At 36.7% G+C, this 27,314-nt stretch overlaps 3 protein-coding genes across 3 annotated transcripts; 2 read left to right on the forward strand and 1 right to left on the reverse strand.

Annotated features, from left to right (window-relative positions):
- Nucleotides 1-2,682: 2,682 nt before the first annotated feature.
- Nucleotides 2,683-8,347, reverse strand: GCK72_025978 (uncharacterized protein; the record flags this gene model as incomplete). Its single annotated transcript, XM_053736591.1, has 6 exons — nucleotides 2,683-2,769; nucleotides 2,818-3,129; nucleotides 3,205-3,342; nucleotides 3,387-3,514; nucleotides 5,615-5,764; nucleotides 8,101-8,347. The coding sequence occupies 6 exons, from the start codon at nucleotides 8,345-8,347 to the stop codon at nucleotides 2,683-2,685; spliced, it is 1,062 nt and encodes a 353-aa protein (XP_053580157.1).
- A 5,757-nt stretch (nucleotides 8,348-14,104) lies between these two features.
- GCK72_025979 (uncharacterized protein) lies at nucleotides 14,105-15,633 on the forward strand (the record flags this gene model as incomplete). Its single annotated transcript, XM_053736592.1, has 3 exons — nucleotides 14,105-14,235; nucleotides 14,631-15,204; nucleotides 15,289-15,633. The coding sequence occupies 3 exons, from the start codon at nucleotides 14,105-14,107 to the stop codon at nucleotides 15,631-15,633; spliced, it is 1,050 nt and encodes a 349-aa protein (XP_053580158.1).
- A 6,539-nt stretch (nucleotides 15,634-22,172) lies between these two features.
- Nucleotides 22,173-22,624, forward strand: GCK72_025980 (uncharacterized protein; the record flags this gene model as incomplete). The annotated part of the gene is made up of 2 exons (XM_003099930.2): nucleotides 22,173-22,439; nucleotides 22,490-22,624. The coding sequence occupies 2 exons, from the start codon at nucleotides 22,173-22,175 to the stop codon at nucleotides 22,622-22,624; spliced, it is 402 nt and encodes a 133-aa protein (XP_003099978.2).
- Between the last annotated feature and the right edge of the window lie 4,690 nt (nucleotides 22,625-27,314).

The raw sequence follows: 27,314 nt of genomic DNA on the forward strand, positions 1-27,314 counted from the left end.
GACGTTTTAGATTTCCAAAATTCATAGAACTCAACAATTCTCAAGCTTGAGATTTGCATTGGTGAAATCATCCGAGCTGTTCCGGACCTCAGAAGTGTCCGGGCTCAGATTTTATAACTTTTCAAACAAAAATAATTGTGACAAGTGTCAAACACGTTATCCTCATTAAGTTTTCAGCTATCAGGAAGAGAGGGGGTCTTAAAATCTCAAAATACACATCACTCCATTCTTTAGATATTGGTAACTTTGTCGGTAGCTATGTAAGACAACCATAACATATGAAAACATGAATTTTTTAAGTCCAAAGCATTCATATTACGTTGTCAGCACAAAATGTGACACTTGTACTCTTCTCAACCATGACTGCTCTCCAGTAACAGATCAGTCAAAAAGAGGTTGAATAGTCCAGAAGATCAACTTGTTCAATTTGGGCATTCTACGGTAATCGAGGTTTTCATGAGTTTAAAAATAAAAGAAGTTAACGTGTTTGACGCCTGTCACAATTATTTTTGTTTGAAAAGTTATAAAATCTGAGCCCGGACACTTCTGAGGTCCGGAACAGCTCGGATGATTTCACCAATGCAAATCTCAAGCTTGAGAATTGTTGAGTTCTATGAATTTTGGAAATCTAAAACGTCACCGAAGAACTTCAAATTACCAGAGACAGTGTTTCACATCACATCCCTGACAAATCGGATGTTTTTCCCAAAAATGTTCACCGCGGTGTGTGATTTTCGAATAATCGGTAGTCACCAGCGATATTCTACTCGCTGTGAGGTCCCCTCAACAGACACCAATGGCTCATTTGTAAAAAATTTACTTAAAACGTGTTATTTGGTTGGTTCTATTCTAAAAACCTGGTTTTCGGTGTCCTTTTTCGAAAATTTTGAGATTTTCATCAAGTGAACCTATCATTTTGTGGAATGGAAAATACCTAAAATTGGAATTTTTCGAAATTTCTCAAAAATTGGAAACTTCTAGAATTTTAACTTTTGCCATCAAAATACACTTCCTACTTGCATATTATTGCCGTACACATCTTTTTTGAAAAATTTAATTTTTTCAGTTTTGGGTCATTTTGGGGGGTGAACCTATATTTATGTGGAGGACTGTATAGACAAACACCGAGTAACACATGTATACTTTTGGTGATACCGCCAGGAAAAGGAGTGTAAATGACCAAAGGTTTGAATTTATTATGTGATGTAAAGGGAGACACAAACACAGGAAGGGCTAACAAATACGACATTTGCAATTTTCATCTAAAAGATAGAGGGTGAAACATATGTATTCGCAGGGGAAATTGAGTCTCTCTCATAATCCGTTCTGTTTCGTTTATCGGTACATCTGCTAGGGGCCATTGCACCTCTCTCACTCTCCTCCGGTTCATGCAGGTGGCAGAAAGGTGTTGAGTTACATAAGAATAAAGTGAGAACAGTGATGAGACCGGCCTAATCGTTCAACAGACACCCAACTATAGATTTGAATATTATGTTGCTCGATGAGCAACGTCTTCTTTGAGTGAGCAGGCGTCGAATTCAATGATTTTTATATAGCGCTACGTTTTTCCATTTCGTGGTAGACGATAACAGCGGCAAAATGAAAAAAAAGAGGTTTTGATATGAAAATCTGAATGTCGAAGACTACACCTGAGTACCACTTGGAATGAGATATAAATGTTTGATAAACGCATTTATTAATTTGATATACCGATGGAAGAAATCAAAAACCAAAATAGGCAGATTATTTTTTACAAACAGAGTGCTGAATAAAATAGTAAATCAAAAGCTCTAGAAGAAACACGGATTCTGACATTTCTGAACTTGACTTCTGACTTCCCCTCCTCTTTTTATTGTATTTTTTATTTTTTTTGTATTCTATTTTCAATTGATTAACCTTCACGTATCGAGCATGCGTAAATAAATAATAATAATAAATCTAAAAGAACCGTACTGGGAAAACTCAAAAAATGGAAATATGAACGATGGGAAACTATTTTGAGAAGAATGGTGGTCGGGAGAGAAACATATGATACCATAATGGAACTTATAGTGAGATTGAATAAAAGGGAAAAGTAACAAGAATTTTAGAGGGGAAGAAAAACCATAGGGAAAAATGCAACATTGCATTGCAGAAGGAAAGTTAGGTTTTATGTGAGCATTCAAATTTCAATTCAGTGGGGAAGGGGGTGAGAGAAACTTGGAAGGGATAAACATTTGGAAAAGAAATGAGGTGTGCAGGAGGGCCTTTGGGAAATTGGGTTGAGTTAGGGAGTTGATTATTCAAAAGGTAGAATTGGAATCAAATGACTTTTAGGTAAGGGGTGAGGAGGTATGAGAGAGGAGTAGTGTGAGGCAGAGAGGGAAAATCACAGGAATTGTTTTGGAACCAATAGAGAGTGTGATCACAGTAACAAGGGTGTTATGACGCATTGAAAATGAAATTGAATTGATGCCAAGAGGAATCTTCAATTTTCATGAAATACTGTTGGTAGTTCTCCTCTAGTTTTTAAATTGAAGTATGAGCGAGCTGCCATGCAATTTAGCCGCCAGGTAATAATTCAAACAGTTGCGGGAAATTCAACTAACCATCAACTTCCAGCAACAGAAAAAATATATAACAGGAAATTAATCAAAATTGCAAACCGGGCGCCAGAAGATGAAAGAAGAAGAAGAAAACCCGTTAATTCGAGTTTCTGCTCGCTGACCGTATCACATGTACAACCGAGGTATCCTTACGTTTGAACATTGCTATGATTTTTCCTCGAATCTGAAAATGTAAGTATTCCCTGTTGATCAACTATATTTTTTAACCTACCGAACTAGTGAGTACAAAAAGCAACAGTGGCTGCATCAAGGTCAACCCATCACTGACAAATGGTAGATATTCGGCAAGAAGTTTTGCTATTGGTCCTGTTGGCCATTTGACACGAATAATACTCAAGAAACAACCGAGAACTTGAGTGACGGAAGTGAAAAGCGTAATGATGGTGAAGTTTGTACTTGCTTTGCTTCGTACATGGGTGTTGAGTGTCCTGAGGTTCATCCTACTGGCGACATTCATACCAACTGAATAAACACTGCAGAAAATCATAGTGGGGTTGAGATATTTGAAGCAGTCTTCGAGGGGCTGAAAATAATTTTTATGAAATTAAAGGTCCTGTTGAAAATATAATTTGGCTGAAGAAAAAAAAATCACACCTACCATCGGTTCCACAAACTCATAGCTTCCGGATTCCTCGTTGAAGATTATTTCCGTTTGGAGGAAAAAATACCTGTGGGTGTCAACAAAAGGAACCAGAAAAGCTAATATCATAATGGGCAATGCGAATTTCTTCCAGAACTGAAACAAATCTTTATAGGTTTTGTTTTGAAATGCAAGCTTACCGGCTCCGCGCTTTGCAAAAACCGGAGAACAGTATATCGATTAGTAGAAATAAGAGAAGTGTTGATATATTGTACGAAAGCCATATGGTAGCTCATACAAGTGAGGAAGTTCTTCAGAAAATCGATGTCTGGAATAAGTTCAAATTTTTTGGTTAAAATCTATTATACTGTACCATGCAGTAAGATATACACTTTGGGCGTTTTCAGTTAAAAATGACCAAGTTTGAGAGGATGTTACTGTATCACTGATTGTCCCACAAAGTGAGTTATGTATGAACCAAAATTAGAGCTTCGTTTTTGAAGTTAACTGTTTTTTGTTACAAGCACTCTCTAGCAAGTGACGTATTGACAAAGCAATTTCTGTCTCAAATCGTCCCATATCAGTGTAAAATGAAGTGATTTTTGAGCTGTCCCCTGAAAATGATTTTAACTCTCTAGGGAGTGTCAGTACAAAAAGTTGTCAACTACAAAAATGAATTTTCTACCTTTCATCTGTATGGTTTATACATTTTTACTCTGTGGGACCACCAGTGATAACACTTTCTCAAAATTGGTCATTTTTAACTAAAAAAGGACTAGCGTCCCCCGCCTCCCGGCGGGCTCCGCAGTACTCGGCTGCGCCTCGTGTGCGGTGCTTAGCAAGTTTTAAATTCAAAAATTAGCTTGCTCGATTTGAAGAAAAATGGAAGAACGTCCAGCTTTTGAATTCAAAACAGACACACCGACTGATACTATTTTCCCCGTATTCGATCAGAACATTCGAAATTTTTACAATATTTCTTTTCATATTCATTTAGAAAGTTCATACAAAAACAAAAAAAACAAAAACGAATAAGAAGGTTTCGAACCCCCAGCCCACCGATTCTCACCCCCGCCCTCTTCCACTGCGCCACTTGTGCACAGAAAAACGTGGTCATGGAGAGAATAGAAAAGAGGGGAGATCCTCGCAGCAGTACAATGACACATACAATGACAAAATGGTCAGTGTATTCGAAAAAAATGTCAGTGGAGATTCAGGTTTCTCCACAGAATCGTCCGGTGTCAATATTTTTTGATCGGACTTTTTGGTTCCATTAGATCTCCGAAAGTTTAGATCGGTGTCAAAAATCCAGAACGATTCAGTGGATCCAGTCCCCAGGACAGCGAATAGAAAAAATCCCAACATGACCGAAAAACCGCGAAAATCACAAAATCCGGTTTTCTGAAAGCTTTATCAGCTAAAAGTATATTGAATTTTACATGGATCGATAGAGATTTTTTTTCTACACATTTCCTTTTTTTCGGATCCTGAAAATTTTCAAAACTGAGCGAGTTACAGCCGGTCAAAGTTTTGGGCAGATAAAGGGGGATCGATCGATAATTGCTCATTTTTTGACTGTTTTTGAGTATAACTGGAATGCATCATTTCCAATTTGAAATCTGTTTTTTTAGTCACTTCCGCCACCCCAGTTACATAACTCTACCAAATTTCAAAGCTCTCGGTTCAAAACAACTCGAGAAATAAGAAGGAAAGTGAAAATTTTGAGAAAAAAAGTCGTTTCCTTTCTTTTATGGCCATAAATCATATTTTCACAGATTTGTGAATAATTTTTATATGTCTCGATAGCCAGATTTTCAGAGATCTTAAGTTCAAAAAATCCCCCAGAAATGTTCAAAGCTGAAGCCGTACGAAGTAGGAAACGGCGGAAATCGTGAATTTCTCAAGCCATTTATTTGAGCAAAAAAAGTTGTTTTTACTTTTGTGCTCATAACTCTCTTCCAAATGCTCCAAATCTATCCCCTGACAGTCGCCACATCCGTATTAAGTTTTCAAAAACAAACGAAAAAGAATTTTTTGAAAATCTCTACAACGAAAAAAGTTATTCAAAAAATGAGTGCGACTCAAAGTTTTTGACAGCATTATCGACACTTTTGGCGAAGCTCCGCCCACCGAAATCGCCCACCTCATACCTATCGGATTTAAAGAGAGGGGGCGACTAGCGTCCCCCGCCTCCCGGCGGGCTCCGCTAGAAGGGGCTTCGCCCCTTGCGCAGTGCTGAGCAAGCTTTGAATTTTTGTTCTACGACCATTTTGAAGCAAGTTATGAGCGTTTTTCTATTTTATGTGACTCAAGCAAGCAGAAATTCAGTAGCTTTCGAATGATAGTAAGATGAAGGTTCTACGACAATTTTGAGCCGAGTTAGAAAAAAACAAAAAAATTAGACCAGCCAGAAACTCGAACCAAAAACCTCCACAGCGGCGCACCACAACACAACCACTGAGCCACACACTCGCTGGTGTGTAGCCACCCAGATGGCGTTTAAGTGGTGGGAAGAGGCACGCTTGCTTCGACTCGACCAGTCGTCTCCTTTCAGAAATGTTCTCCAAAGTTTGAGACTCTATAACTCGGGTCAAAATAAATATTTTTAAAACCTTTTTTTTTCTCCCCCTAGATAATTTTCTTGGCTAACACATATCAAAAAACCATATTAGCTGGACAGATGACACTCCAGAGCTAAGCGATATAAGCGAAAAACACGTTTTCTCCACAGCTCAGCTCCCACTGGACCGTTTTGGCTGAGACTTGATATTCCATTAAATAATTCCGATTTGACCAACATATCAAAAAATCAGAACAACTTTAGTACAAAAAATTTTCAGGACAGCCAAAACAGTCCGGTGGAGGCCGACTACAGCAAGGCGTTTTTTTTTTCGTTTTTCTGCAGACCACCGGCTGTACCGGGCGGGGGGTGCTTCAAATTAGAAATTTGACGTAAAAAAGTGATTTCTCGTCTAATTTTACGTCTAGTTGTCAAGTTATATGAAAAAATATCGGGTAGAACTCGAGATAATCGAGGTGAAGCAAAAAAATCGAAAAATCAAAAAATCGAAAAATCTCTCAAAATAAAAAGTTGTCTCCATTCAATCGATTATAACTCGTTTAAAAGTATGGAATCTCAAAAAGGGGGTTCTTAATAAAAGATTGCCCCGAAAATTTGCTATCGATTAAAAAAATAATATCAAAATTTCATAGAGAATTCGGAAAGTTATTAATGGCTCAAGTTGCGGACAAAATCTTGACATTTTTTTGTCGCTTTTTTCGCCTATTTCTGAGCATAACTCTGCTCTTTTCCACTCCAGAAATATGGAATTTGGCAAAAAGTAAGAAAAAGTTATTAGCTAAGCAGCTAAAAAAAAATTATCAAAAAATATTAAGTTTGAACAAAGTTACACTGGCTAAACTGAAAAACAAAATTATCTACACGCGCTTAAGCCCCGCCCACTTTTTTTGGCCCAGCCATACCTACTACCCATTGGGAAAGAAGGTGGTGGACTAGCGTCCCCCGCCTCCCGGCGGGCTCCGCTAGAAGGGGCTTCGCCCTTTGCGCAGTGCTCAGCAAGCTTTGAATTTTTGTTCTACGACCATTTTGAAGCAAGTTATAAGCATTTTTCTATTTTATGTGACCCAAGCAAACAGAATTTCATTAGCTTTCGAGTGGTAGTAAAATGAAGGTTCTACGACAATTTTGATCCGAGTTAGAAAAAAACAAAAAATTAGACCAGCCAGAGAATCGAACCAAAAACCCCCCCGCGACGCACCACAACACTGCCACTGAGCCACACACTCGCTGGTGTGTAGCCACCCAGATGGCGTTTAAGTGGTGGGAAGACGCACGCTTTCTTCGACTCGACCAGTCGTCTCCTTTCAGAAATGTTCTCCAAAGTTTGGGACACTATAACTCGGGTCAAAATTTATATTTTTTAATTCTGTTTTTTTCTCCCCCTAGATAATTTTCCTGGCTAACACATATCATAAAACCGTATTAGCCGGACAGAAGACACTCGAGAGCTAAGCGATATAAGCGAAAAACACGTTTTCTCCACAGCTCAGCTCCCACTGGACCGTTTTGGCTGAAACTTGATATTCCATTAGATAATTCCAATTTGACCAACATATCAAAAAATCAAAACAACTTTAGTACAAAAAATTTTCAGGACAGCAAAAATAGTCCGATGGAAGCCGACTTCAGCAAGGCGTTTTTTTCTGGTTTTCCGCAGTCCACCGGCCGTACCGGGCGGGGGGTGTTTCAAATTAGGAATTTGACGTGAAAAAGTGATTTCTCGTCTAATTTTACGTCTAGTTGCCAAGTTATATGAAAAAATATCGGGTAGAACTCGAGATAATCGAGGCAAAGCAAAAAAACCGAAAAATCAAAAAACTGAAAATTTTCTCAAAATAAAAAGTTGCCTCCATTCTATCGATTATAACTCGTTTAGAAGTATGGAATCTCAAAAAGGGGGTTCTTAATAAAAGATTGCCCCGAAAATTTGCTATCGATTAAAAAAATAAAATCAAAATTTCATCGAGAATCGGAAAAGTTATTAATGGTGCAAAAGTGGGACAAAATCTTGACATTTTTTTGTCGCTTTTTTCGCCTATTTCTGAGCATAACTCTGCTCTTTTCCACTCCAGAAATATGGAATTTGACAAAAAGCAAGAAAAAGTTATTAGCTAAGAAGCTAAAAAAAAAATATTGAAAAATATAAAGTTTGAACAAAGTTACACTGGCAAAACTGAAAAACAAAATTATCTACACGCGCTTAAGCCCCGCCCACTTTTTTTCCCCGCGTCATACCTACTACCCATTGGGAAAGAAGGTGGTGGAAAAATTGTATATCTTTCTGCACAGAACGGTATATCACAAAAAAAACACAAACACACATTTTCACTCACCCATATCCCTATAGAGGAAAGCAAGAGGACTTGTTTCGGAAGTGACAGTATTCAGCTTCTTCGAATAGAATACCATAAAATACGTGCACATGTTCATCACTCCTTCAAAAATATACATCATGAAGAATGATGATTTCTCGGTTTTCCAGTGTCTCACAATGACATAGAAAGTGAGAAGGTACAGTAGGATCAGAAGTGCTGAATAGAAGAGAGGGATATAAAATCTCAGGGCATCAGCCAATTCCATTTTGGGACACTGGAAGCGGAGTGGGACACACAAACAACTTCAAATGATACGGGACCAGTAAACAATGAGTTGTGAGCTTTGTCGGCAAGACAATGGAACGTTCACGATAATTTTTTTGAGGTTTTGAGGTGCTGAAAGGAAGGATAAACATGATTAGAATTGCAGAAAGCTTATAAGAGTAATGAAGAAAAACAAAAAGCTCGGGAGGGAGGAGGATAACAATAATAAAGTGCGATAAGAAATTATGAGAACAAAGTAACAAAGTAATGCTACGACACCATCCCAATTAGCCGCTTAAGGTATGGAAAAAATTACGGAAACTTCAGAATTTATTTATTTTATTTATTTTCAAAGGATAGTAAAAAAAGATGAAAAAATCAAGGTAGGAAAGGAGAATGACAGGGGAAATAAATAAATATAAATGACTAGAAAAGGGAGAGCAATGTTATGGGAATGTGATAAAAGGAGATAAATAGAACTAGTCAATGGGAAACGAGGGCAGAGAAAGAAAAAACTGTTACATATGTACAACTAAATAGGAGCAAAAAAAATTACTACCGGGTGATTGAGAAATCAAGTAAAATAATCAATTGAGAGGGAGAAAAGAAAATTCATTGTAGGTAATGGCATTCCAATACGGAATAGTAAAAGAGAAAAAGTTATCAGATAGAGACGAGAGATAGATAAGAGGCATGGGGGGTCTTCTGGGAGAATTTGACAGTCTGACATAGGTATGAAGGAAGGGAAAGTGAGAAGCGCCAGGAATGAATTTGTAAAGCAGGAGTAATTGGGCTTTCAGTTTACGGTGTCTAATGGAGTGATTTCAGAGGAGTTTCAAGCGATGTGTGTTGGAATAAACAGAGAAGTTGCAACGTTGGATAGTTTTTCTAGAGTATACTCTGAGGGTGGATTCCAGAAGTCTAGAGAAACGAGATGAGGGGGATAGGCAGAAAATAACAAAACAATACTCAATGATAGAAAGAACGCAAGATTTGAATAAGAATGAATAGAAAACAGGATTATTGGACTTGAAGGATTTCCAGATCTAGGAGGAACGAAGACGGGGTAGAGCCACAGTTCGATTAGTGTGGGCACGAAATTTGAGACCAGGTTCTACAAGAAGACCAAGATCACAACGGAATTGGAGTCAGGAATGGGAGACTCCGCAATAAGAAACTGATAAGGGGGGTTGCGGCGCTTCAACCCAGTTTTTGAATAGGCAAGAAGAAGGAAAATGGATTCAGCGCCACTTGGAGACTAAATCATTGGTGAGAGTAGATCTTAATATCATCATCATAGGCTGCCACATGCAGGGAATATGAGGAATATCATTCAAACTGAATAACAAATCATTAATGAACAAGAGAAAGAGTACAAGGCCCGATTCGGATCCTTGGGGCCCCCGAAAGGAGCGGAAGAAGGATTCACGAAACTGTAAACCTTGACGGAAAAGGATCTAGAAGACAGAAAGTCAGGCAATCAAGTTACAATGGGAGAGGAAATGCAACATGAAGCTTAGGGTTACGCTGCAAAATGTTGAGAACCAGCTCTTGGCCCGCGCGGCTCAAGAAAATAATCGAGAAATGAAGATAATGACTGAAAAGCAGCTCTTTTATAGTGTTTTCGAGATCAGAAAGATCGGGACCGGATTTTCTTCCAAAAATTTTGATCTTACAAAACTCAAACGAGTAAGTGGAGAAAGAGAGGAGACGCAGCTTTCGGGAGGCGTGCGATTTAGCATCCCTCGGGATGAAAATTACTCATTAGACGTCTATGAATCAGTTGTAGACTTTGAAATATCAACTGAACTCTTGCTTTGTCTCCGAATCATTAGTTTCAATGAACTTATTACGCGTCTGGGAGGATAGACATCATCGAAGTCACAAATTTTTAATTTTATGACATAACTAGAGCACAAAATTAACGATGATTGCACTGGACTCGCACGTCACAGATGAATGGAATGTACGTCATGGAAGTTACTGCAGTTTTATAGATGGGTAATGGATTTTTTATAAATATAGAAGAAGCACCACAGTGCTGGACCAGACAAGCGCTGTTTGAACAACCTAATCTATGCGGGCTATAGAGTAGCGTCAAGATCAAGTTCAATCTCGTTTCACCGACAAGAGGGCACCCTACTAGGCAGATCCAAAAATTAAATGTTTAACTCTATCTGGTTAAACCAAAAGAAGTTACAAAAGAGGTTAATCGGCTAATTGGCAATAATCTGAAGTTTCGACTTGATAGAGCTAGTAAACCACCAGCTGGCATAGCTATCAAAAGAGGACGATGTGTTGCTAAGCGATGTTAAGCTGAAAAGCTGAGTCTTCGCCGGTTCGACTCTATCTGCTCCCCGAGACTCGACTCTCTAATTGTGAAATGTGATGCAACAATGTATAATCCCCGTAGAACATTAAAGTACAAGAGAGAAACAGAATGATAATTGTTTTCAAATTTTCTTTGAACCTATACATGCGATTGGGACACATCACTGATATGCATAACTCATAAATACGGTTTTGTGAAGATTAAGTAAATGAATCTGCATGATCGGTTGAAAAAAACTCATTTAATGAAACTATCAGTTTTTTAAACATAAAACGGATTTTGTGTCTTGTTGATTGAAAAGCTTACTAAATACTGTTACTAGGAAAATCGTGTGAAGATTATTTTGAAGCTTAGTAAATTAGGAGTTTTATATAAATATTCATGTTTTCTACATGACTCAAAGTCCTTCATAATTTTAATCTCTAGAGAACAACAGATTTCCCGTTAATTAACTAATTATTTGTTGTTTTGAACAAATAGCGTTTCTAACAGATCCGACACGTGAATCAATTATATTTTTCTTTATTTCTCCTTTTATTCATTTTCTCTTCTTGTGAATCCTACTTTTGTTGCGCTGAACATTTGAATAAAAAATTTACGCAAAGTTTCTCATTAGTGTACTTTAGTTCGACATCACTTTGCACTTTTCATTATAACTAATCCAGACCAACTAATAGAAAAAGATCAGCCGTCTACGTTAGATTCTAAAGTGCATGGTAGGATTGTCATCAATTGGTTATATATTTCAAAAGTGCAATTTTTTAAAGTCATCAGTTGATTAGTGCAAGTCAGTTGATTAGTGCAAACTATTCAAAGCTTTCAAACTTATTTTACTCTGAGGGGTGGCTTGTCCTAGTAGGTGAAAGTTGTTTTCATACACATAGAAAACAACTACGTGGCGTTCAGAACTGCAAAGTTGGGTTCATTCAAACATCATTTTCAAGACATATACACACTCTAACCTACAAAAAAAGAGATTTGTAAAACTAAACTGATTACATCAAAAAGCGAATTCCGATTTTTGGGAAAAAATTTTCCTTGAAAGTGTTCACAATATTAATTTTAAGGTCAAACTCGAAAAATTGTGAAAAAACTCGGGAATATCCGATAAAAAATGTAACTTTGAAAGTTTTTGTTAAACACGAACTGTGCTTTCAAATCTTCGCGGTCTGCGGCCTCAATTTTGAAAATGGGGGTACTCGATTTTAGAACTAGGAAAGATAGAACTGCGGCAAAATAAAACTGTAACAATATAAAACTGAAAATAAATCAATTGGATTCAAATTGCCTCGCAGCTATACAATGAGACACACGGTGATCAAATAATCAGTGGATCAAAAAAAAAGTCAGTGGAGATTCATGTTTCTCCACGGAATCGTCCGGTTTTAATATTCTTGGATCGGACTTTTTTGTTTCATTAGATCTCCAAAAGTTCAGATCGCTGTCAAAAATTCAGAACGACTCAGTGAATCCAGTTCCCAGGACCGCAATTTGAAAAATTCCTCATGACCGAAAACTACGAAAACTTCGAAAATCTGGACAATTTTTTGGACAAACTCCGCCCACTCCAAATCGGGACGCTCATACGCGAAGGGCCAAACGAACATGATGCAACATTGTGGATGAAGTCCAACGCAAAAAAAAACGAGAAGCAACCCCACATTATTGATTGCAATAATTCTTTTTTCATTTACTAAATGTACACTCTCATACTTTGTTTCTTTTTTGTTTATTTCCCAATGCATAATGTTTTGTGTTGCGTAATTTTCCTATTTTTGTCTTTTTACCAATAATAAATGAACACATTTTTTATCTGCTCCATACATCTCACACAATCCAAGTTTCTATCGAAACAAGGTAGAATTATGAAATTTCTACGACAAAATCAGTTTAAAAGTTGTCTCAATGTATTTCTATTAAATTGAGTAATTCCGAAATGTACTCGTTGGGTGTTGACAGGCCACCATTAAATCGAATTTCCCAAATTTAAGAACATCACTCGATATTATTAGTTGTCTTTAATTGCAATTTCAATAATTCATAAGTGTCATTATAATATTTACTCAAACCATGTACACTATTAGGTTTTTGTAATAATGGTGACAGGTGCGAGGTCGTTCTTGCGTACACATACGAGAGGGTGTTGCAATATCTCCCCCTCTCTTCTATGCTGCTGCAGTGAGTGAAATAGGAAACAGATGAGCGTGCCCTGGTAGAGCGCAACTAATCTGTCAAATGTTTCTGGCCGTCTCTTTAGTTTTCAACGTTCCCTCGCTTTCTCTTCTTTTCCACCATCGATTATTCTCCGCTAATTCTGAGACTGGTTTCGTTTTTGATTATTTAATATTAAGACATTTTAATTAAGAAATTTTTTGTTAAGGCTACTAAGAAATAAGTTTGCAATTTATTTCGAAATTACTAAAGTCACTTTTTTTTTTATTATTGCAAACTTTCGGTTTTATCAAAAATGGTTTTCTCGGAAATCTTTTTGACCAAAGTCGGAATACAGAGCAGCTTTGGGATTCTCACAGAAATCACTTCGACACTTAGTTCACGGCTCTGAGCATCCTCAAGTGAAGGAATCAAAATAAAAATAGCTTCAAAGTTGGGTCGACCGCTGCCAGGCTTCCCTTTTCGAACAATTGCCCAGTACGTTGTCCTTCTTATCTTTGTTTACATCTTATACTTTTGTTCTCTTCTATCACAATGTTTTTGTTTTTATACTACTCAGCCCCCTCTTTAGTATTAGTGTCATTCTCTGGTGATTTCCTTTTTCTTGTGTAGCATAAAAAAATTATCTTTCTACATAATAAATAAGTTTAAATTCAAAAATCTTCTTCATTCACTGAGGTACTACAGTACCGCTAAATAGCTTGACAACTTTGGTTGTTTTCAGTGGAAAATAACCAACTTTAAGAGTGTATTTCAGTGTCACCTGATTGTCTGACAGATTTTATTTCTTACGAGTTGGACTGAGCAAAATAGCACATAAATTTTGTAGTTGACGATTTTTTTGTAGAGATACTACCATAAAAGTTACAGGTAATCAAAGCCTTTTAACACTGAAACCAACTAATTTCAGTGCATTCTAGTGGAATTTTAAGCTTTACACTTTCACAACCTGTAACTTTAAAGATACTGTTTTTACAAAAAATGGTCAAATAAAAAAATCATTTTTGTTCTGTTCAGCACGAACAAAATTGAGTTATCGGAGAATCAGGCGACACCAAAATCCTCTGTCAAAGTTGGTCATTTTTAACTGAAAATAGCTAATGTTAATAATATTTTGAGCGGTACTGTACTTAGGCCCTACTCACTGTATCTGAAAAACTGTTCCCGTAATTTTGCTTCTTATTTCACATGCTCTACGATTTGATTTTGAAATTTTTTGAATTCTTTGTTATTCCAGTGTCACACAAGTTCAAAATGGCTCTTCTTCCTGCAATCGGAAATGTTCTTCGCAACATCGAGGATGAGAGGTCCCGTTTCAAACATTGGACCAAACTTCCAGATCTTGTGAAAATTTTGACTTTAAAGATGATGACGTTATCAGAACAGTAAGTTTTCCGAATAAAAATTTGTTAAAAATCGGGACGGTCGGCGCGGATACAAACATGAGTACTCATTTTTTAATAATACATTTTTTGAAGTTTTTCGAAAATTTAGAGTAAATTTTCTTAAATTATCATATTTACATTTTGACTGAATTTCAAGTTTTTAGTCGAAAACTAGACTTTTTTCAAAAATATATTCGAAAAACTTCCAAAAATTTACGTTTTTGTTCAAAACGGACCGAACTGGGCCGAGCGGGCCAAGCCGAGCCAATAATATTTTTGATTTTGGCACGGCCCAAGACAAATCTGCCCGAATAGAATATTGAGCAGATGGAAACAGTTGCTTTGAGTTGTTATCCAGCCTAAATTTGAGAAATAATGGAATTCGAATATTTCAGAATTGCTCTCAGCTCGTTGTCTAAAAAATCACGGGCACTGACTAACACCATCCCGTGTCGCATACGAGTTTTGTGTGTTCGTAGCGTTGGAATAGACGAAACTCAGTTACTTTATACTGATGGCGAAAGCAACTCTTATTTCATCGAAGTTGAAGATATTTGGACGAGACTCAGCCTGCCGAAGTCAGCAGTTTATCGAGTCATCATTGGAACCCCCGAGAAAAATGATAATGATCTTTTTGGAAATTTTATTTCTAAAGTCAAGAAATGTTCCCGTCAAGACTACACCATCAAACCTCGGTTTCTTGTATGGTACTTGAACGAGAAAAATGTGGAATTTGTCAACCAATTAATGCCATTTTTTGGTTCTTCCAGTGGAACTTTCAATCAGCCTGTGTATGAATGCATTTCGAGCAGCACGCAGTGGACAGTCTGCAAGAAATTATTTGTATCCATGGAAAATGTGCAAATAAATGAAGCTTCACAAATTGACGTCTCACAATTCAATCACTTCAATCAACTCACATTTGAAGTTTCCAGAATCGATGGAGATTCAATCAAGGAACTCATTGAGGTAAGAAACATTAACTTATTATAATTTTAACTTGTAGTCCAGATATTTTATGTACATATCACAAACTATTCGATTTTCTTTCAGAATCTCTGTTCTGGACGTTACCCAATTAGGAGCAAATTCTTCATCGGATGCTTCAACGGAATTCCAATTGCAGACGTAGTGCCGCAACAAGAGGGTCCACAGGTGTACGCAAAATTTTTTGCTTTTCCGCACGACGTCATTGGATATGACGATTGGGTCGTCGCTGTCGTTGTTGGCAGAAAGTATGTTCAAGCAGTAATTGTCGAGAGAGACGGCTGGGAAAATCGATACGGAAAAGTCTGTTGGCATTCTCAATTTAATCAGTGCCGCACTGCAAGTCATATGGAGAATGCACCTCTGCCATCGGGAAGTGAAGGATTCGTTTCTAATTATAATCTTGATTAATCACTTAATTTTTTTCTGAATGTTCCGATTTTGTTTCTTGTTATTATATATCTAAACTCTTGTCATTTCTTTGTTTTCCATGTTCATACTTTTTTGTACAACCCGAGGATTTCATCTCCTACATTCTTTTTGCGTTCAAACCCTTATAATTCTATTTTTTCATATTTTGATCACTGTCTTTTCAACTTTTTCCTGTTCGAATTCGCTCTTTTCTCTCCTTCACACATTTTAGTATCCACTACGGTTGTGATTGTAAGATAACCATTTTACTTACGAAAATTGTCATGATTTACCGTTGACCATAACAACCTTTTTTTAAATCTTATCTTTTCGTTCGTTTTAATTTGCTTTTTTATTTTATTTCCTGTTTCCGCTTTCGGGTATAGGCAGCATTCTGAAAAGATTTGTTTTTAAATTATGAATGTATTCTCTAACGTATAAATAAAATTCAATTGAACAGGTGATTTAAAAGTGAAACCTTTATGACCTTCTCAATTACTGAAATACACTTTAACTAGTATTTTTCTTATCAATAAATCTTCTTAGCTCGAAAGTATATAGTTGTTGAAAATTACGTCCAGGAAGAAGAAGTTTTCTCAACTGAAAGTAAAATTGATGACAAGGTCGAACAGCCAACAGTTGAAAGCAGAACAACATACTGATAAGATACGTGAAACAATTTTTTATAGCATTTTTGTTTTGAACTATGTTTTGGCTGTAGGCCAAATTTTGCTCCTTAAGTACCATCCAAAAAGAAATCATATTTATTTGTTTCTGTGGAAATTGTCCTTATTTGACAAGGTGTCATAGTTTTTATCTGATTATCCCACAAAGGAAACTTCTATAAGTATTAAACAGATCAAACGTAGACATTTATTTTTGCCGTTTACAATTTATTTGTACGGGCATTCTCAAAAGACGGAGAGTTCAAAAAGATCTTTATCTTACACTGGAATGGGTTGGTTATACAATATGAACCATTGATTCGTGAACAATTGATAAGGGGTAAGATAAAAAAAGAGAGTATATGCGTTGATAAAGGCTATCAGTGAAATTCTTGCATTTGTTATCCCGATTTCATCATTTCCTCAAGGAATCCAATCTCCGGGTTGAAAATCGTTTGATCTGGGTTCCCGGTAGGAGCCACGTTGGTATCAAACTGGTTTGCCCAGACAGACTTCGGGCCTTTCGGACGGCGATAACGGGTCTGGATTGTTTTCGTCCACATAGTGATTGGGCGGTGGATCTGGATTTGTATATAGATATATTTTATTAAGACTTTGAATTAGTATACCTTGTATTTTCTGTAGTATAGTCCAAATGCATTGCAAACCGATTCACCAGAAGCTCGTCTCCATGTCTTTGTTACCTTTGTGTGGCAGTTGACACAATGAGTGATTTTCGATCAAAGCTAGACAGATATGTGATCAATATCACTGTTTTGGAACAATATTTCTATATGTCATTTACAAATTTATTTCATGGGTCTCTTGCTTCTTTTCGTTCACCACTTTCATACTTCTGTTAGTGCTACAGTAGCCCGTCAGTTCGTGTTCCTGATTTTCAGCTTTCTATTTTTCTCCTTTCCAAAAATTGTTCGAGCAATTAGTAATTATTTTGACTGCAACAATGTGCATGAGCTCTGGCCTTCCTATAACGAATCGCTGGAATTTTGGCTAGAGGGTATCGGGAACGTACCCAGTAAACAGCAGATTGTTGTGTACCAGGTTGGTCATTATGTATGCTATTAGGCATGTTTTCTGTCTGAGTACAAATAACTTGAGTTATGCCCAAAAAATTTCTTGCCAACCTAATAAATGGTTTTACTACAATGGTGGAACAATTTAAAGCTGTCATTTGGTTCATTATCTCATATTGTCAACTATAAGTATATGGTATATTCAGAGTTTCATTTTTGTAGTTGACATTATTTTCTTGGAAACGCCAAATCTGGAATTGAAGAATCCGGACTCCCCGTAGTAGAAAGTACTCATAACCAAATTTATAGATTGTTTGAAAGCCGCGTCTCCAAATACTTTTGTATACCCTTAAAGCGAATGTTTAAATCTTCTGATTACAGTACACTTAAATCTCTGATCTGGTGATTAATTTGTTTGAATTTCTTGTTGCCATTTGTTAATCACAGAATCGTGACATTTACCAGTTTGTATTTCTTCTGACCTATATCCTTCGAATTCGATTATTTTTCGAATAAAATCCAATACAATTATCTTCTTCCACTAGTGTCAATAACAATGATTCTTTGTCACAAGGTTTATTTCCATTACAACTCACGATGTTCATTTCAAACTCAACTTTTTTTACCAATTTCGTCTTTCAAAAAGATATCAAGTTATTATCAACAGATAATTTTGTTTTTCATGATTTCATGGCTCACAATTTGACATTTTCCGTACCTCGTGAAAAACAATTATTAATTTTGACATCAGTGAAAGAAGAAAATTGTAGTGGATTTGATTCAAGAAATAATTGAAATCGAAGGATGAAGGTCAGAAGAAATATAAACTGGTAAATGTCACGATTCTGTGATATCAAGAAATCAAAACGATTTCAGGGAAATGACTAAGCAAGGTGTCTGATTTCCAGATTTGGTGTTGCCAGCAAAATATCGTCATGGCTTTCGAGAGTTGTGGTAAAACTTATGTGTCCTTTGTGTATGGCTGTTTCAGAAGAGTAACGAATCACATTTTCAAAACTAACACATTTTACTACAAACAAGGATGGCTTTAGAGGCGTTTAGATTGAACAAATCTATTCACAGATGCCTTGGCATGTATGTACAAGAGGTTGTCAACTACATACAATAACAAAACTGAATACACAATACACTTATAGTTGATAATATGAGACAGTGTACCAAATCATAGCATCGAGTTGTTCCTCCGTTGTAGTAAAACCCTTTTTATGAGTACCTTATTATCTGTAAACTTCTGAAGTATGAGATCTTTAGAGTAAATGATCAGAGCGACAACTGATTTGGTTGACAACACAAATTTCAAACACACTATTGTTGTGATAATAACAAACGTACTTTTAGTTGCTACCGTCGTATAACTACGCTTTCGCATAAGAAAAGAAGCGTGATGGGCCAGTTTTGTTGGTGAACATGTTTTCCAACTTGTAGGCGTCTCTTATTGTGATGTCATAAAACCTTTTCAAGTTTCCATTTGTTTACTTATGCATAGCTTTTAGTTTTTTAGAAGTTCACACATCCTAATCATGTAATCACCAACTATTTGAAATTTATTTTTCTGTTTCCCACGTATGTTCGTGCAACGGAGAAGTGATGCATGATTTTTTAAACAACTTTTGTCGACAAGAAAGCTGTCAAACGTGGGAATTATAATTCATGAAAGCCAAATTAGACAACTAATCTGCAGACATCTGCTGAATAAATACATAATACAACAACGTCCTTCACCTCTAATCGGCTTAAATGCTTGGAAACGAGTATGCATCACATGACATATTACGCTGAGCAGATTCAAAACACTCATCTAAGCCGGCTATAAGTTGATATGATTGAAATCTGACATGTGCACTTATAAAGTTTGGGATATAAAAGAAGAGCTTCGATTTTGTTGTGATGTTTTTTTCAGAACTGGTACCTATCTACTGTTTCTTTTATGTTACTGAATACTTTAAAACACTTTATTTTATTCAGTTTAGGTTATTTTCCTAACCATCAATTTTCAAATGTTTTTCATTTTTGCTGCCCATTCAATATTTCTTTCTTGCTCAATAATGCTCAAGATCAGTTCATGACTTGACTTTGTTATAATTTTTGGTCAAGTAATCTTTTGACCTATGATTAGTCAATCTGGACTCTGGTTCACCCTTTGTTTTTATCTTTTTTCCGAGAAGCAAACAACTATTATTATTGATGTCAATAAGAGAAAAATATTGGGTTTTGTATCAGATTTGGTTGAAAACTACTTGAATTGTGAGGATAAAAGTCAGAAGAAATTCAAAATGGTAGAACTCACGATTCTGTGAATAACAAAAGGCAACAAGAAGTTCAAACATATTAATCACCAAATCAGAGTCTTAAGTGTACTGTAGTCAGAAGATTTGAACATTCGATTTAGGAGTATTTTCAACGAAAGTATTTGGAGACGCAGCTTTAAAACATTCTATAAATTTGGTTATAGGTACTTTCGACTACGGGGAGTCCGTTTCTGCAATTAAAACCTGCTAAATGTTTCTGCGAGCCGAGTTACCGTAAAAACTGTATTTGAGGTGCCCCTTTATTTGAAGTGCCTCTCTAATTGTGGTGCCCTCCGACGGACCCTTTGAACAATAGAGGTGCACCCTCTAATTGAGGTGCCCCTCTAATACAGTTGCCCTCCAGCGATCTACACTTCTCTCTAATATCATCATTAACTGACTCCGAACTGTTCTCTCACATTACTATTTCAGCAGTTTTGTTGTCAAAAACGTAGTTTGTTATTGAAAATCAGGATTTTCTCCGTTTTTTTACGTAAAAGTTCGATGAATTGGGCATAAAAAACTAATGAAGTCAAACAAATTCAAAAGATAGTTGGGTATCGAGGTCGGGCGAATTCGTTGACGAAAAATAGAGGTGCACCCTCTATTTGAATTGCCCCTCTAATAGAGTTGCACTCCGACGGACCCTTTGAACAATAGAGTTGCATGCACCTCAAATACAGTTTTTACGGTATGTCTCAAATTTCTCATATGGTCCACCTTTTGAACATGGAATTTTAAATCGGCCACATAAATGCCACCGCACGGTTCCATTTGAGTTTCCCAGCGGTGTCCCTGCGCTCGTACGTGAAAGCGTATACTATTTGCTGATTTGGAATTCCATGTGAAAAATTTTAAATCTCATGTTTCGCCTCACAGAGACATTTAGTAGGTTTGGATGGCAGAAATGGACTCCCCGTAGTCGAAAGTGCCTATAAACAACTTTCTAGATAGTTTGAAAGCCGTGTCTCCAACGACTTTGCTTGCCAGTCTTTATGTAGGTTACAAGAGTGTGGATGTTATGAAAAAGTTGTTTGAGCAAGCCACTTTTTTAGTTTGAACGGCACGTAGTTGTTTTCTACGTGTATGAAAAAACAACATTCACCTAATAGGACAAGGCATCCCTCAGAGAGAATTCGAATGCTGCGAGTAGTAAGTTTCCGTTACGAAAAACCAATCCAGTGATAAAAATTAAAAGTGCATTTGCACTAATCAGCAGATGACATTTGAAAATTGCACTTTCAAATAATATAACCACCTGATGACAATCCTACCATGCCCTTTTAAATCTAGCGTAGGTTGCTGAACCTTTTGTATTAGTTTTTCTGGATTAGTTATAATTAAAAGTGCAAAGATAGTTAAAGTACTACGTTGCATCACATTTCGCCATCGGAGAGCCGTGTCCTAGAGAGCAGATGAGTTGAGCCGGTAAAGACACAACCATACAGCTTAACATCGCTTAGCAACACATGGTCAAATTTACAGAAGTACGCCAGCTGGTGGCTTACCCAAGCCCACAAGCTCTGTGAAGTTCCGGATAATCAGTTTTTGTAGCTCCGCTCAGTTTAACAAGATTTCAAGAGTATCGCTTTCCTGGTCCAGTGGTGCTTCTTCTGTATTTATAAATAATCCATTACCCATCGTTAGAACTACAGTAAATTCAACGAAATCTATTCCATTCATTAACGACTCGTCGAGTCCAGTGCAATCATCGTTAATTTTGTGCTCTAGTTTGAAAATTTGGGGCTTCTGTAATATATTTCCTTCCAGACGCACAATAAGTTCATTCTAATGAACCTCCCGTGGGATGCTAAATCGCACAAATCTCAAAAGCTGCGTCTCCTCTTTTTCTTCATTCTTTCGTTTTAGTTTTGTAAGATCAAATTTTTTCGGAAGAAATCCGTACCCGATCTTTCTGCTTGCGAAAACGCGAAAATTCTGGTATTTTGACAAAAACACTACGGTAGTGTTTTAAATTTTTTTCACAACATACCGTAAATGCTAGAATATATCGGCACCTGTAATAGAACGGCAACCCATCTATTTTCAGAATGCATAAATATGATCATCCCGGTGTTCTTCTTGGTTCTTTTTAAAATCATGGTGATAAGTGACTTCCTGATCAGCAAATAGAACGTCCTAAAAAGTTTTTTCGTTTAGTTATTTTTCTCTGGAAGAGAGTTGAAAAGTATAACGGCATGCTGTTATAATACAGTAATTATGGTAACTCCCCAATGTTTCTTGATGGTTTCATATTTATCTGTTAGTGATATTAGATTCTTTGCTACCACAACTTCCATGAAAAACCCATTATGTTGCTCTTTGATCTTAGTAATTACCATTTTCGGAACACGTCACCAATGCTGTCTTCAAATCTGTGGGAGGAGTCGCCATGAAAGTCAACAAGTAAAAAGAGGCGGAGCTTAATATAAAAACCGCTGAAAGTAGAAAACAGCTAGTGAAAAGGGGCGGAGCCCAGTATAAAAACCGCTAGCCAGCTCTCAATCTCTCATTCTTCCTCCCCTTCCACCATGGCTGCCCACCGATTGGTCGAGCTGCTCGTTTGCCTCGCTTTGGTCACCCCATCGATGGCAGTCTACCCATCACAAAATCCAAGACTGACCTGTCACTTCTACTCCATGTTTGTCAATGACTTCGACCGCACTGAAAACAACCGCGTTTGCACCGCATATTTCCACGTGCCAACCAAAACCTTCAAGTTTGAAGGAACTTGGAGAGATCCAAAGAAAATCAGCCCGAGCTACAACTTCACTTCCGGACAAGATTGTCAAATCAAGGTGAATTACTAATCAATTAAAGTGATAGCTCTCTAAATAGTTATTTTTAGATGATGGACGGCGAGGAGATCTATGAGTGCTTCTGCTTCACACCACTCTGCAACACACCATACAGTGTCGATGATTTTGTCGCAAGAGGATACACTTTGAGACCAACCTACACCCGCTCATCCTCGTCCAACTGATTGGTGCCGTCTTGGCAAACTCATTTTTCAATTCGTGAAATCTACTTCATTTCCCTGAACCTCTGTTTCCCTTTCTTACCTCTAATCCATCAGGTTCTGAAATGAATTGTTGTTAAATATACTGTATTTGGGTCTTTCGAAATTTCAGGAGAAAAATAATCATTTGGTTACAAATTATTCAGATTTGTAGCTCAAATCTCAAATGGTGCGCTGGGGAGGGAGAGGGAATATGGATGGGCGGAGTCTCTTAATCCCGCTAGCTATGTCACGTGCGTTGGTTGACATCTGAATCTAAAGGAACAAAAAAACTTCCTCCTTATTTTTGCAATGTATCTCGAATTCAAAAATAGATAACATCATTTTGTCCATATAAGAGGTGAAAAATCAGAATCAATTTCCGCAGCATTCAAAGCAATTTCCGGCGCATAAATGTATCCAACTCAAAAAGTCACAAGTCAGAAAATATGAATCACATGACACTTTTTGCAAAATTTCTGAACTACAAACGGAAAAAGAGAAACTAAAGAACTTCGACTTACATTCAAGAGGATGTGTTTATAATCGGTAGTTAGGCTTGAGAAACTCATTGAAATAAAAAAACTAATTTTCACTGTGGAATTTGTTGTTAGGTAATAAAAATTGAAATTTTTGACAAAGTCAACAAAAACGAAATTTACGCTTATTTTGGTTGTAGTGTTTTCTTTTTTAGGTGATAGGCGCTCTTACGGATGTTGTTTGACGTAGAATACACCACAAAATGTATCCAATGTTTTCAAATGTGCACTTTGGATTCAAATTGAGTTCACTCGAGTGAACAGAAAACAATTTCCGTTTTATTTAAAGCAATTTTCGCCGTGTGGAAGTTTTCCTTTTTGAGAAAAGTCACATTCTGTTAGACAGACATCATTTCTCCATAAATCCGTTGCAGAAGTTTTTGGAATTAAGTAAGAAAGTGTTTATAAATGTTTCAAATTTTAATAACGGTGCACCTTGCAAGAGTGGCGGAAAAAATATTAGGTCAACACACCTTTTGTTTTCTATACCAGAGCTTAAACACCAAGCGGAATTCAGTCGACGTTAGAAAACACTTCCGCTTATCTTGGATTAAAAATCATTTCACATCGTTTTGTGGCAAATGTAAGCTATAAATCGAAAGCAATTTCCGTTCAACTGAATACGATTTCCTGGCTAACGGTGTATTTTCATTTCAGAAGAGTCACATGGTTCAGAATATCTGTGTGCCATGAAATCAATTCCAGAATCCCTAAAAAATGAAAACCAAAAAACACTAACAAGAAGAGTTTTTACGAATACCTTTATTTCTATAAAGATAGTATAAAGATAATTTCTATAAAGATAATTTCTGTAAAGATAGTTTCTATAAAGATATTTCTATAAAGATAGTATGACCTAAAAAAAGAGAATTTGAAGAAGTGGATTGAAATGGAATTCAAGTTTCACATTAGAAAATTCAAGGAATCAGAAATGTAAGATCTCGGAAGGTTTCACAAAAGACGCATTCATTCGGTTTAGAACAATAGTAAAAGATAACAAGTAAAAGTGATGACCTGAAGATGTTATAAAACGGGAAAAATCTGAAACGGGGCTGGATAAAGCAAAGATGTAGAAAGGAAGCATAGCGTAGGATATAACTTGTAAAACGATTACGAAATATAAAAAAAGAATAAAATGACTAGTGACAGCGGATAACGGATAAGATATGGTCTTATTGTTTACGTTTCATCATTTGTCTCAGTGTTTAGTCACAAGCAATAAACAAAATTAAAATGTTGTTGTGGTCCGTACCAATCACCTTCTGTCTTCTTCGCTAATGGGGTATGTCACTTTATGAGAAACCACCGGTAAGAAAATAGGCGACACTCGTAGAAATCCTTTCATTATCCGCTACTCTCTCACGCACAAGAAAATGAGACGTATCCGGTGAACAGGATTAAAGGACTCTGCAGGAATAGGATTAAAGCACACGCTACAAACAGGGCCAGGTTGTTGTGATGGTCCGTCTTTTGCAAATGCCCCTCCCCCTTTAAATTAAGGACGCGATTGTCGCATGGCTAAGAAATGGCAGGTGGAATCCAAAAGAGGATTTCAATAAACAAGCACTACCTGGCACTATTGTTGGGATCAATAAGAATTGCTCACTGAAATTTGTTTTCGGAACGATACTCGAAGATTGAAATTCAGTGAAGCATGGCTTGTTTTCAAAAACAAGTCATGAAACATTGAGAGAGTGGAGGTTCAAGAAAATGGGTATAAAAGAGGACGAGATGGTCAAATATTACACAAAATTATGAGACAGCTTACTGAATAGCCATCGAAATTTTTTATTACTGATTCTTGCTGAATTCTAGTTGTTTCATTGTTAAAGTTTGTTTTATTGGTAAGTTATTTTTGAACGCCTAGCTAAAATATTTCCAAGTTTATCAAATTGTAGCATTCCAATCATATTTCTTTATATTTTTCAGGTTTTTAATGGCTTGCCGCTCTGTTTTGGATTTCGTATCCGGACACGCCTTGATGACGAAATGAAGAAGAGGCTAGATTCAATCAGCCATAATTTTAATAATTTCCATTCGATATAACTGATTTGGTAAGAAATATTTCAAATTCTTAAAATTTAATTCTCGAATATGATTTTAATCAGAATAATATGAAATCAAGTGAAAAAAAACCAGTTATTTTACAGAACCTCCTCCGCAACGCCTACGAGAAAAGGAAATATCTCATTGAGATTTTTCTGTCTGTGTGTCTCCAGAATCCGGATGCCCAAGTTTACTTACTAGTTAGTCTGCTCTATCTGATTTCTTACAAGGGTAGTTCTCGAAGTGTCCTCTTTCAAACGACTCAAAAATTTGGCCCCTGATACTTTCGAGTCCGTAGATTCCGAATCTGAAATGAAATTCTGCTAAATCCTTCTGTGAACCGAGTTATGAGCGGTCAAACTTTTCTTATGATTAATCATTTTGTTAGAATTTAGGGGTGATCCTGCAGAAAGATTGTACATTGTGTATCTTTTATTATATTGTAATTGTTTTTGAGTTCAATGTTTATTTTAAATGAATGAATTTATATTACATCCGTATTAATTGTATTATTTAAAATATGTTTTATCAATAAACATTGTATTGATCGAATCCTCTTTGAAAAAAAACTGAAAGACAAGTGAAATCGTTTAAAGCAGTTGGTGAGAGTTGAGCTTACCATACTTCATACATCAAGCTAAATTGTTTGGACATTGTAGTTGTAAACCTTTTCTAATAGAACCATTACTTTTTAGAAAGGCACTTAGTGCATACGTTCAAGAAATTCACTGCACATTAACTGAATTTCATTTTTTATGTAGTCGTAGCTCCAATACACATTTATACAGTGAAGCTCAAAAGGTTTCCAACTTTGGTTGTTTTCCGTGGACAATAACTAACTTTGACAGTGTATTTTGGTGTCACCTGGTTGTCCCACAAATTTTATTTTGCATGGGTAGGACAGAGCGAAAATAGCACAACATTTGACCTTTTTTAGGGACACTACCATGGAAGTTAAAAATATAAATCATTTCTCCCTGAAACCGAGTAATTTTAGTGCATCTTAGCAGAATTTTGGTGATTTCATTTTGACAACTTGTAACTTTCAAGATGTAACTACGAAAAAATGGTCAACTACAAAAATTATGTTAGACTCGGTCAAGTGATTTGCGAGCGGTCCGCAAATAATACTCATAGGAACAGGTGAGAGCGAATCATTAATCATAATTGTAAAAAAGTCGGTATGTGTTCTCATAGTCCTTCTCTACTGCAGACATTTACTTGACAGCCATCTGTCACTTATCTTCCTGGGAAATCGAATAGATGATGACGAGAAGACTACACCACGAGTGGTAATGACGTCAGACTGGTAGAACACAGCCAGTTGTTCCTTTTGCCAAGCAGTCCACTCTTTCCCATGGCCTTTCTTTAGACAACAAGAAATAGATAGACACTGTCCTATTGTTTCATTGCTAACACAAACCACCTGTTCACATATCTCCATGGTGAATCAATTTTTTGTTGTTCGCTATTAGACCAACAGATGGCAGCTTTGTTTCTAGACCCCTCTCACTGTCTCCCAGTCTTATTACCTCATTTTCTTGGCTCACATCAGTCGTCCACTATCTCTCCGTACTGTATAAAGACTCATCTATTTTCTCTTTTTTGGTCATCTTTAAAATATCCCTATAACCATGATTAATCTTGTGCTTATATTCCCAATTTGCTCACTAAGTTTACAAATTAGTGTTTTTTTCAGTGCTGAAGTGAAGCAGATCGAGAGGAAATCAACTGTCGTGAAGAACGAGGAGTGATCGAGTGCGAGATGCGGTGTGCAATAAAGCAGGAAGGTGATGGGTTGGGTCCTGCTTGTCGAAGGCTGTTCACTTTAGAATTGATTATCAGTATATAGTTTGTTAGGGACGTTCAGTCAAGATGGGTCATTTGGCGGAAAGTGGTGGGTTGGATCCTTCGGGATTTACCATAGCTCATGTTGAATGCTTGTCGAAGGCTGTTCACTTTTAGAATTGATTATCAGTTTATAGTTTGTTAGGGACGTTCAGTCAAGATGAGTCATTTAGCGGAAAGTGGTGGGTTGGATCCTTCGGGATTTACCATAGCTCATGTTGAATGCTTGTCAAAGGCTGTTC

The sequence above is a fragment of the Caenorhabditis remanei genome, chromosome X (genome assembly GCF_010183535.1).
Source record: "Caenorhabditis remanei strain PX506 chromosome X, whole genome shotgun sequence".
Classification (NCBI taxonomy): Eukaryota; Metazoa; Nematoda; class Chromadorea; order Rhabditida; family Rhabditidae; genus Caenorhabditis; species Caenorhabditis remanei.